Raw genomic sequence first — 12544 nt, 5'->3', positions numbered from 1 at the left:
GGATTAAAAGACCCACTACATAATTTTACAAGGAAATAGTCCACCAAGAAGTATATGATTTTAATAATATGGTCTCTAGTGGCTCTTTCAATAAAGCATCAGACTCTTTTTTTTTTTAATTTTTATTTATTTATGATAGTCACAGAGGGAGAGAGAGAGAGAGGCGCAGAGACATAGGCAGAGGGAGAAGCAGGCTCCATGCACCGGGAGCCCGATGTGGGATTCGATCCTGGGTCTCCAGGATCACGCCCTGGGCCAAAGGCAGGCGCCAAACCGCTGCGCCACCCAGGGATCCCAAGCATCAGACTCTTGATTTCAGTTCAGGTGATGATCTCAGGGTCGTGAGATCAAGCCCCATGTGGGGCTCCACACTCAGTGTGTAGTCTGCGTGAGATTCTCTCTCTCCATCTTCCTCTGCTTCTCCCCCATTCTCTCTCTAAAAATAAATAAAATCTTTAAAAAATATATGGTCTTTATGTATGTAAATCAGAAGCTGATGAAATTCCAATGAATATTTGACATGTATTCTAAAATACTTATTAGATTCTAAAATACTTTTATTTTAAAAACTGCTGATTCAACCAAAGAATAAATTGGCAAAACTACTGAAAATATAAACAAAATCAACAAGCTTAATTTATTGGGTATTATATAAAAGTCTTTACCCAACAAATGCTGAATATACTTTCTTATCTGCTATAAAATGGAACATTTATAAAAAGTTGATTAGTATATCATAAAGGCAATCTTAATAAATTTCAGAGCATTAATAAAATCTGTGTATGTGAGAGAGAGTGAGAAAGGGAGAGGGATGGAGGGAAGGACATTCTGTACATTAACAGATTAAAGGAAGAAACCCTACATGATTATTTCAGTAGATGGCATTGTATGACCACAATGGAATTAAAGACATCTTTAAAATGTAGGGAAACTTTAAAATGCCTTCCTTAATAACTAATGACTTAAAAAGGAAATAATAGTGGGAATTATAAAATTTTTAGGACTCGATAATGTATTACAGATCGAAACTTGTAGGATGCAGTTAAGAGAGAAACTTATAGCCTTAAAAGCATTTAAATATGAAAAAATAGATTTTTTTTAAAAAAAATAAGCATTTAATTAAAGTAAAAGAATAGTACATTCAGCCTAGGCAAATAGAAGAAAGCCAAGAGAAAAAAATTAATGAAATAAAAAAAACAGTATCAAAGGTCAACAAATCCAAATGCTGGTTCTTAAAAAAAATTAATTAAAAACTAATAAACAGACATCTAGCAAGATTGATCAAGAAAAAAAGTAAAATTAAGGACAATTTACCGAAGCCCAAGAGCTTTAGTCTACAAAAGGTCTTTGAAAATAGATGAGTTACTATCTCGTCGTGGTCCTGAGACTTGCTTTCAGTCTTTGAGAAAAATGAAGAAATAAATTTGCTGTATATTTGTCACCAGCAGTTTTCTTTGTTTTTCTGCTTAATTTCAAAGACACAATGCAGTTACTTTGAGGGGGGAGGGCACTCATCTTAAAAAAATGAGCATTAAATGTATTTGGAATAGCAGAAGGTTAAGTAGTTTCTTTTTTTTATTTTTATAAATTTCTTTTTATTGGTGTTCAATTTGCCAACATATAGAATAACACCCAGTGCTCACCCCGTCAAGTGCCCACCTCAGTGCCCGTCACCCTGTCACCTCCACCCCCCCATTCTGTAGGTTGTCTTTGAGTTTTGTTGACTGTATCTTTTGCTGTACAAAAGCTTCTTATCTTGATGAAGTCCCAATAGTTCATTTTTGCTTTTGTTTCTCTTCATGGTTAAGTAATTTCTTATGCATAAACTACAGCAGTACTTTGATGGGACTTAGAATTATTTTTTCATCACTGAAAGGATTTTTCTTATCACTAAATTGTATTTGGTAATTATAAGTTCCCTGCAGAGGGGACCGTGATACTGTCTTTTGAGCCACAGAAGAGTGTATGTATGTGTGTGTATGTGTATGTGCGCACTTGTGTGTGTCTATATCTTTCTTTTGGGAAATCCTGTAATATCCCTTTTGAGGTAGCTTATTTCGTCAATTAATTAGGGTTCTGGGTCGTAGAGAATACTGTCAACTGTACACACAGTAAATACCATTTCTTAAACAAAGGTAACTTTTTTATATAGTTGTAAAATTCCGTTATATTCCATTGGCAAAGAAACATTAAGAACTCTGTATAGCAGTGTAAAAAGAAACTAACTTTTTAAAGAATAAACATTTTAAAATCAGCTAAAAAAAAAAGAAACTATGTTTTTAACTCATTACACCAACTTTCAAAAGAAAATGCTAATAAGGACAATGTTAAGTCATAATTTGATAATTAGGTATAATGTGAAAATGATAAATTTTTCTGGGAAAAAATAAATGTCAAAATTAACTCAGGAAGATCTGGATAACCCATACTCATGAAAGAAATTTAATCAATAATGGAAATTCTCCTTCCCCTGTCTTTTCCCTACTGAAAGTTTACAGGAAAGTTTTACCATGCCTTACCAGAGAGATTATTCCCTATATTTCCTATGTCAGAAATTTTAAAAAGAAAAAGAATGCTTTAAGCAACTTACTGTATGAGACTGATAGCAAAATGACTTGAACAGTGCCAAAGTGCCAAAAAATTTTTAAAGGAAAATTACAGTATTGTCAAACACAGATGAGGATACCTTAAACACAGTGAATCAAATTTTGTAGTATTTATATATTAGTGCAGTTCTCAACATTAAAGGATTAAAAGATTAAAGGAAAAACCCCTCCATTATTATTTCAATAAATGACATTGCAAATGCTTGATAAATTACGTAATTAACCAAAAGGGGGGGGTGGGGTGGGGAGGCCTTTTAGCAAGCTTGGAATAAAAGAGTTCAGAATTTCTTTAACCGGATAAAGCGAATATACTAAAAACATAAAAGAAGCAATCATATTTCGTGATAAACTTTTTAAGCCTTTCTATCAAAAATCAGAAAAAAAAAACAAAACCAAACATGTACTCTCCCTGCTTCTATTAAGTAGAATGCTAGAGGGCTTAGGCACTAGAATAACACAAGAAAAAGAAATTAAGAATTAAAAGCAGAGACAAAACTGGTAATGAGAATAAACCATTTGTGTTGTTTTGCAGGAAATTCTTGTTTAAAAACATGGCTCTGCTGTTCCAACTCAGAGTTTAATGCAGCTTATGTTTAAAAAGGTCAAATTCAGTTGTAATTGATAGTTTCTCTCTCTCTCTCTCTCTCTCTCTCTCTCTCTCTCTCTCTCGCTCACTTAGCCTAGCTAACTAGTAATAATAAAAAGTGTTTTTCATTTAGCAATTATGTTTATAGGTTGCACAATTAAACTGATGAGATTACTTTATACAGCAACCAGTAAGTAGTTTTACAGATTGTAAGGAGGTCTGTGAGGAAGAAAATGCAATGATCTACTCCAGCTCTTTTTTTTTTAACTCTAAGTCTTAATTCTAATTATTCTTTTATGCAAAGATAAAATGAAGTAAACGAACTATGAAATAGAAAATGTGAATGGAAGGCTTTTTGTGTGTTTGAAAAGATCCCTTAAACTTATAAGGGTTGCCTTAGTGTGAATTTAAATCTGTTCCCATTCTGGATCCTGTCCCAGAGCTTTAAAGTGCAAACTGCTTAGCCAAACTTAATCTTTGCTTTAAAAGCTAAGGTAAGGTAATGTCACAGACCCATGGTGTGTTCTAGTCTTAGTCATTGTTTACTGGTAACTTGGGCAGAGTACATGGCATGTGATATTCTGTGTCACTGACTCCTTCCTCTCCTCAGTCCCATTTTACAGTCAGCTTTCACATTTTATGGTTTGTTTATCTTTCCTCTTCTCCTAGGAAGCTGGAATTTTCTTTTTGCTGATTGAACTGAAAAATTTTTTAGTGAAAAGAAAACCATAATGATTTAGGGATATTTCCATTTAGGAGCAAAAATGAACATTTGAGTTAAATCGTCTTTGTGCTATTTTTATACATTGTTTATGTGCTTTTAATGTTTTGGTTTTGTTCATTTGAACATTTCATTGTTTAAAATACTGCTTCTGTAAAATTTGTAGTATTCTCATTTACCCTGTCTATCCTGGACCTGTGATTTTTCTTTCTTTCACCTCTTTGATAGACTATAGAGGCTAATATTTGAGAGAAGAACTTCCTGGCCTGTGTAACAAGATAGACCATAATTTCTGCTTTATTTCAACTAGAGTGTGTCCACTTGATAGGATGGGACAGGTGGACATTCTTCTGACCAGCATCTGATAGGGGAGGGTGGAGGCCGGTGATGGATGGCTGTGTCTGATGACAAAATAAGCAATTCCATGAATATGAGTGTGCAGAATAAAATTGGGACCAGCAGATGGTGGAGCTATGCTGTATCTTATTTCTTCCTCAGCTATGAGATTTGCTGTGGCCGTCTTTTCACAGAAGCCAGCTGGGATTGTCTATTAACTGCCAGCACCCATTGGTTTGGGTAGAAGGGACTTGTTGCTTTCTTTAGAATTTGTTCAGCCTCTCATTTTCATGTATGGCTTTATGTTCATCTGGTGGTAAAACATGATATTTAAAAGCAGAATATATGAGAACTGACCTTTCCTTGGAGAATATCCCAGCTAGATCCTATTTCCACAATATGATTATGCTTTGACATCTGGCTCTTTCCTGTTCCTTTTTTCTTTAATCCACTGATATTTTAAGTTTCTGTGATCTCTGCTATTGCCACTTGAAATCTCATTACTGAAAGTTCTTTACATGTTGTGAAGAAAAGAAACATTTCTCAGAAAACACCAACACAGAATATAGGGTTATAATATAAACTTAAGTCTAACGAAACTGCTCATTTTAGTTTTCCTTGGTAATGAATTGAATTTACTGATCTGGAGTACCTTTAAGAAACATAATTTGGCTTAAATTCTTAAACATATCTGCTAGTTAAAATAGTTCCACCATAGATAGAGTAAAATTCATTATAACTAACATTGCCTGGGCTGATGTAGAGACTTTCTTTCACATCTGAGATGAAAGAAAGACAGAAACTACAGGTAGGTTCATATGAGGGACAGAAGCCTGGGAATGCATCTTGGAGTCACAGTTGCTAGATATCCTTGGGAAGTCCACGTTGAAAGAAAGAAGATTCACCTCACACATGTGGTACTTATTTCAGTGTTCTGTAGTTAGATTCTTTCAGTGTCAGTTTGAATTTGATGGGGATTTAATGGTGTGTGAACTGTTAAAAATAAGAAAGTAAGTTTGTGGCTGAGAACAGAAATTTAAGGGAGGGGGGCAGGTGGTAAAATAAAAGCAGAAAGAATGTGGTCCATATCACTGTCTTTAAGGGAAATATTGTTCAAGTACAGGACATCCAGGCATTAGGTCTCTTTCTGCATTTGAGGAGGGGGCTGGGGTGTGAAGATCCCCAAAAAGTGATCTTAGTGCATCCTACCACATTCATGTACTGTGGTGTGAAATTTTCGCTACAGTATGAGTTAGCAAAGGAGTTTGAAAAATACCCTGCTGATCCTGAGAGTTTCTTCTTTAGCTCTCTAAGCTGACTAGGTTATCAGAAGCTATCTAGGACCACAGTGAAACTCAGAATGCAGGTGTGAATAAGGCCTATTACAAAGACACAAGCATTTGTGGTACTGTTGTTGGAGAATGTCTTTATATTGCCAGAATTGATTCAGGTTCTGTGGCTGACTGTTGTTTCCTTTCTCACTGCTATATGTACCTCCCTCTGTGTATGAAGAATTTCAAATATTAGAAATGTAGTTTAAAAAAATACTTATATATTCATTGGCTTACCTGAGATATTTAAGGAATGGTTCTAGCCAAATCCAAGTCCTTCTCTAGGGTTTTCTCAGCTGGTCATTTCTCTCCACGTTTGGGAGCTTTTTTGCTTTGACCTCATCTTCAGGCTCTTCTTGCTAATAGATAACAAAGATGCTCAGCTTCCATCCCACTGGCTTAGAAACCTCAGCAGAAGGAATGCCTCTTTCTTCCAGTAGTTCCAGTGGAAATCCCAAAGCTGACTTTTATTTGCCTAATTTGTGTATATTCCCATCCCTGATCCAATCACTATAATATACTAATAATATAATATACTAGTTAGGCCTGGGTCTTTTTTTTTTTTTTTTTTACCCATCTCTAGAGAGGGGGTGGGGTCAGCCCTTCCTGAACCATCGGGACAGGGAAATGGGGATGCTGTCAACATTAAAAGTGGAGGGGATCCCTGGGAAGCTCAGCGGTTCAGTGCCTGCCTTTGGCCCAGGGCATGATCCTGGGGTCCCGGGATTGAGTCCCACATCAGGCTCCCTGCATGGAGCCTGCTTCTCCCTCTGCCTGTGTCTCTGCCCTCCCCCCTCTGTCTATCATGAATAAATAAATAAAATCTTTAAAATTAAAAAAAAAACATTAAAAGTGGAAGGGAAGGCTGGACAGTCAGAAACAACAAAATGTCCACTATATTTGTCCCCAAAGCTATTTAATGGGAGAGAATTTTCCTTCAATCCCGAGTGCACTAGCAGCTGGGTTCCTTAGACTGGACTTCTGTTAAGTCTCATCCCTCTGCACATTGCCTCTGTTTTGCCACAGATACCTGTTTCCCAAGTTTACACTGTGCTGGACTGAGTTTGTAGACATGAAGGTTCATGTGCCCTGTGAAACCACTGAATACATTGAAGCCAACTATGGTAAAACCTGGAAGATTCCTGTGAAGACGTGGGACTGGAAACGCTCTCCCCCCAATGTGCAGCCCAATGGAATCTGGCCTATTTCTGAGTGGGATGAGGTTATCCAGTTATACTGAGACAATAGGTTGAAATGATAAAATTCCCCTTCTGAAACAGGTGGATTCTAACTATTTAAGAAGATAAATCTCTATTTGTCAAATGTAAGTAGGGGCCAAAGATATATGTTGAGTCTGAAGATGCAGAAAGAGTCCTAACCTCTGAGCCATCTGATTGAATTCTCTCATTTTACTTTTATTCAGGAGTCCCTTTGTGCCAGGTACAGTGCTAGGTTACAGTGGAGAAGCAGAGATGAGTGACACACATGCCTGTCTCTCTTGCCCTTCCCTTTGGTAAGCACCTCAATTTTCTTTTGAGGGAAACATCCTTACCCTTTGAAGTTCCTGTAGAATATGATGTTCTTTCAAACTGTTAGGTAATATTTGGACTGGAAGATGGGTTTATTGGGCAAAGCTAAAGGAGGATATACCAGTAAAAAAGAATAGCCCACTCCTGTAATCAGCAGTTAAGCTTGTATGTTAGTCTGCTTTCAAGGTTGTAGAGTCGGAGTTAATATTTAAGTGATCAGACTTTAGGTGACATCAAGAAAAGATGCTAGAACATTCATTTTACAAGCAACCCAGTATGGAATTGTTTTAGAGTATAGGGCATCATTCTGTGAGAATGAGAGCTTCTTTTTAGCTTTGTCAAAGATATGCAAATTCCTGTACAATTTCTATTTTTATATTTTAAGTGAAAAGAAAGCTTGTGCTTGTGTGATGCTTGAATTTCCAGTCATTGTGAGAATATTTTCACTGACCTCTGTAGCACTTGTTAACAAATCATTCGAGCGAGATCATGTTACCAGACATGATTTTGAAAGGGTTGTGATTTCACAAAAGTTACTTTCCTTATTCCATTCCCAGCCATCTGTTAGGTAAAAATATGAGCCATTCATGGACATTAATATTTTCTGAATTTATAATCCTTGTACTCCCAATTTTAATGTTAACACTAAAATATTAGTAGAAATACCTCTTATTTTTCTAAGTGTACTTACTCTTCAGTGCATTCATTCATCAATTGCAGCTCCATATCTTTCATTTATGGCCAGCAAGCCAATTTAAATAGTATATGAACCTACCTGTTACCTCCCTTCTGTACTATCATGTCCCCAAACGAAGATGAACGGCAAACCTGACAAATGCTTTCTCCGTCCTCCCACTCCCAGATCATGGTGTTTGTAAAGTCTGTATCCATTCTCATTGTTCTATCTAGATGTTGTATCTGTTGCATATTGATGGGACAGGAACTCAGACTTTCTGCTTTGTCAAATACCACCCATTCTAAAACCCTTCAGTTTCCTTTCCCCTGCCTCAAGATATGTTTCTGAGTGGGATGGGATGGCCCTGTCTTCCACATCTCATGAGTCACTTTAATTATATATTCCAAGTGAAAAGTAGAGGTATATGTATATATACAATAAACACTGCTATCTTTTTATTTGTTCAGGAAAGGAAGCTGAGTCTTAATGTTTTAACGTTTTATCTAGGCTGTTCAGGACAACTCAACTTTCTGGACAAAATCCCAGATTTTCCTCTAAAACCAGAGAATAACAGGAGTGTCAGAAATGGAAAGCAGAGGGTCTGAGGGAATAGGCTGAGTTTTTCTAAAACAAGGTTGGGAAAAGTGACCTGAAACCACCCCACTTGATATTTTCAAAATACCAAAAAACTTTTTTTGATAAATGTTAACCACTGACCCAAATTCCTTTGTTAGGATGAGCTTTCAACATGTGACCATTGGATCTTTTCGTAACTAACATAATGAGGCTTTTAGAGACCCTTATAGATTACCATTAAACTTGTCCCCAAAGGACAGGCCATCGTAATCAGTCTCTCTTTACTGGAAAATCAGCCCACAGAAATCATACCCAAATTCCAAAAAGCCGAATGTAATTTCATTTTTCATGGTTGAAAAAAAATATCAGATAATAATAGTGTTCCTGAGCAAAATCTGCCTTGCTTACTGAGGACCATTTGCTTGTGCTCAGCATCTAGAAGTGTATATAAAAGTGCAATACACATTTCTGACCATTTCAAATTGAGGCTTCCACTGTTTGCCAGGTGGTGGAGGTCTTACCCACCACTATTTAGGTTTTTTTTTTTTTTTTTTTTATCTGTCTCTGTAGTCCAAGGTCTTGAATAATCCGAAACCTGAGATGTCTGACCAAGACATAGAGATTCTGTATCCTTCCCTCCACAGACCACTGGCAGCTGAAATACCTTCCCTGACTGCCTTCTGGTTTTACAGGTTACTGCTCTTGCTTTGTTCCTACCCTGACTTGAGGGAATGAAAGCTTTTCCCCAGACTCTGAAGGCCAGGCTTGCTTCTGATACAGATACAGCCATAATTCATCCTGTGCTTCTTGACAGTTCTTAACTGTACTCAGTGTCCAGAGACCTTGGTTCAGGTGGATCTACCATCAAACCTCATAAGATCATTTTTCTTTCTTCACCTGAGTATCCCAATAATTCTCCTGATATGGCTACTTTCAGGTCCACTTTGTCTGGTTTATAGGCGAAAACCTCTTAAATTAACTTGGAAGTTAGGTACCCCTGGATATCCTCCAGAGAGATCCTGAGAGGCAAGATTGATAACCTCTCCCTTGACAACCTGGTGGTCACTCACTCCTTCTTTAAGCAAGGAGCACTTGGCCTTCTCCCCTCTGCTGCAGCTACTGATACCTGGCTCCTGGAATAAAAGTGTAGTATGACAGCAGTTCCTAAAATCAAGCATCTCTAAGAAGCTGAGCAGTGGGATAATCAGTTTCTTTAATTCCCTAGCTACAAACCCTGTAATATGACCACTAGGTGGCAGAATGTCTACCACCATCCTCCCAAAACAAGTATACTCTCAAGTGAAAATCATCTTGCTCTTGAGTCTTAAAAGAGGTCACATTCATTTTATCCCTTTCATTTTATAGCTAAATCAATAAGCTATAGCAGTGATTTGAGAAACACCTGAATCTAAAACTTAAGAGTTCCATGACTTTTGGCCCAGTTCCTAGTTCATTGCATCACAGCACAGCTTCTTTACCTCTGCTTGAGATACTTGACAGAGAAGTCAACCTCTGCCTTAGGAGTAAGTTTCAGGGTATTTCTGCTGTTCTCCACTTAATATCTTTCTGCTCAGATTGAGAACCTGAGCTGACAGATCAAGAAGGAGTATTTCTTTCTTGTCCAAAATACTTAGGCTATCTTCACACCTTTATCTGCAAAATGCCATATCTCCAAACAGTGAAATAGTTCCTATGTGGAGACATCAGCCTTTATTATGATATTCTTAATGTCCAGAAGTACCTGATTCTCTTAAGCTCAAGATGTGTCCCATTGCTACTTCACCCCTTCCAATTTCCCAGGAAACCATTGGCTAAGCACTCATTTCCAAAGAATCCTTCCTCCTTCCCTTGTTGATACTCTCTTATGGATACTAGAAGTTGAGGATAAGTTGTGCTCGCTCATTGCTATTCTTCTTTGTGACCCCAAACCATTGTATCTAGTCTTAATATGGTTACAAAGCTTCAGATGGCAGACAGAAGAGCAAGGTGTTACATAGAAAAGCAGGGGTTATAGATTGGGGACCAGAGCTGCATCTGGGAAACACACTTGGAATGAATTCCCACACTCTAGCCTAATACCTTACCCAGTATCACAGACCTAAGTAAGGCTGCAAATGTCTCTGAGACTCTCCCAAGTTTCACCTTCTGGAAAATGAACAATTTTTTCATCCTTAATATTATAAATCTCCATGGGAAATTTATCCTCAAAGACTAGTCAGAGAAAGTGCCACATTCTCAACTTCTAATAATTACCATGGAAAAACTCCCAATTCCTGACCAGATGAAATGATATCTTTGAGGGAATTTCTCTTTCCTCTTCTTCCTCTGTCATTGAGACCTGTGGTAGGTCACCTCTAATGTTTCACTTAGGGGAGTCAGCATATTAGTATAAAAAGACCACAAACTTCTGAATTTGGCCTGAGTTTGCATCCCAGCTTTGTCATGTGGGATTTGTGGTAGAGGACCTCTCAGCCTCAATTTCCACATAAGTGAATTGGGGAAATGTGTACTTTTCTAGAATTTTGGTAGGATAAAATGGAACATAAAGTGCCTAGGATTAAGGCCTAGGATTAAGTAAGTTCTCAAGAAATGTTCCATTTCCTACTTCCAAGTCCCTTTTCTAATCCTTCAAATAAGATTAAGGAAACTATGGTTCAGAATACAAGCCTTACTCAGGAGGTGGCTAACTGAATTTGCTTAGGGAAAAAAATTGTTTCATTATATCAAGGCATTAAAGGACAAATTGTATGGTTCATGAATTCAGAGACATTACCAAGTTGCCTCTTCCTCTAAATAGAACTAGTATTTTCATTTTATTGGTCAGGCTACTGTCTCCTAAGGTCTCTTTATATGATCCCTTATGTTACATAGTTCCTTGGCCCCAAGCAGTTCCCTCTCTCTCCCTCCCTAGATTTAATTCTTGTTCTGCCCTGGACTATTTCATATTTCAACATTCCAGCTTTTTCTAGAGGTAAACCCTCATCTTCTTGTTACTAAATCTCTACCCAGCCAAAATCAGGTATAAGTTACAATTTGCAGAGAGAAAGAACTTGGAATACTTAGTGTCATATAACTATCAGTACTTTTAGTAAAGGAGAATCGAAAATACTCATTTCCACCTTCTTTCATCAAATTTGTGTTTCTGTTTCAGGCAAGAATGAACAGTATGTTTTAAGCTATTTTAAGCTTCTCTGCACAAACTAAAATCTAATTATAGTTTATAAGTCAAACAGAACGATTCAATAGTGATAGCTTTTTACAGAACCCGTACTAAAGTAAGCAAGTATACATTTTTCTAATGAGAAATCTGTGCTTCTGTATTTTCAGAACTTCTGGGTTAGAATGTCCCTCTTGCCATCCCCCAACACAACCCAATATAGAGATGATGTAGGAACCCATTACTCAACCAGGCTGCTATACACTTATGAGCAGCTCTCACAGTGGGGTTGAAAAGGTGTATGAAGAGAATTAGAAGTACTGTATTTTGTTTTATAAAACAATGTACTGTCTCATGTGCCATTAAAGAAAATTACAAGATTTTGTAGTCTTTTGATGACTCATTCAGAGCATGGGTTTGTTAAATGAAGACCATATATAGCTATTTGTGTGTCCCTTCTAATTCAAAACCAGAAAAACATGTATGTGAATTTTTTAAACAAAGTGATATTTTAAACATGGGTAAATTTCAATGTATCCTTACCAGTTGACTATTTGATTTTATCTTCAGGTACAGGTAGTTTGTGGTACTACTGAAAATACCTTTAATATTATTATTTTGATCAGAATTTATAATATATAATCAGTTTGGGATGATAAATAAACTTTTTTAAATTACTTGAGATGTTTCGTGTTTATTCTGCAAGTTTGCAGTAGATATTACAGCCACTAACATTCTTAAGCAATCTGGTAAAATAGTAAATCTTGCCACAAGTACCATATTTCTAAAACTAAGGTAAAGTGAAGTGATATGAGTGGGTCCTAATCAAATATGACTAGGCCCTTATAAGAAGAGATTAGAATACAGACAGGCACAGAAGGAATACTGCGAAGATTAGCGAGAGGGCAGTCATCTACAAGTCAAGAAGAAAGACCCTCAACAGAAACAAACTCTACCAGCACCTTGATCTTGGACTTCTAATCTACAGAACTGGGAGAAAATAAATGTCTGTTTTAAACCACCTAG

At 36.9% G+C, this 12544-nt stretch overlaps 1 protein-coding gene across 7 annotated transcripts in view; it reads left to right on the top strand.

Annotated features, from left to right (window-relative positions):
• Window positions 1–12195, top strand: part of FKTN (fukutin) — a 67869-nt gene extending 55674 nt beyond the window's left edge. For 6 of the 7 annotated variants that reach the window (XM_055301858.1, XM_055301856.1, XM_055301854.1 and 3 more), the window contains one exon: window positions 6607–12195. In XM_055301858.1, the coding sequence (XP_055157833.1) occupies window positions 6607–6820 (214 nt within the window). In that variant the 3' untranslated portion in view covers window positions 6821–12195. The remainder of the gene's footprint in view (window positions 1–6606) is intronic. The other variant, XR_008661400.1, reaches the window with a different exon arrangement.
• Window positions 12196–12544: the final 349 nt, after the last annotated feature.

Source organism: Nyctereutes procyonoides, unplaced genomic scaffold (assembly GCF_905146905.1).
Source record: "Nyctereutes procyonoides isolate TBG_1078 unplaced genomic scaffold, NYPRO_anot_genome, whole genome shotgun sequence".
NCBI lineage: Eukaryota > Metazoa > Chordata > Mammalia > Carnivora > Canidae > Nyctereutes > Nyctereutes procyonoides.
The sequence above is the reverse complement of the archived record's forward strand: the minus strand, read 5'-3'. Positions and strand labels throughout refer to the sequence as shown.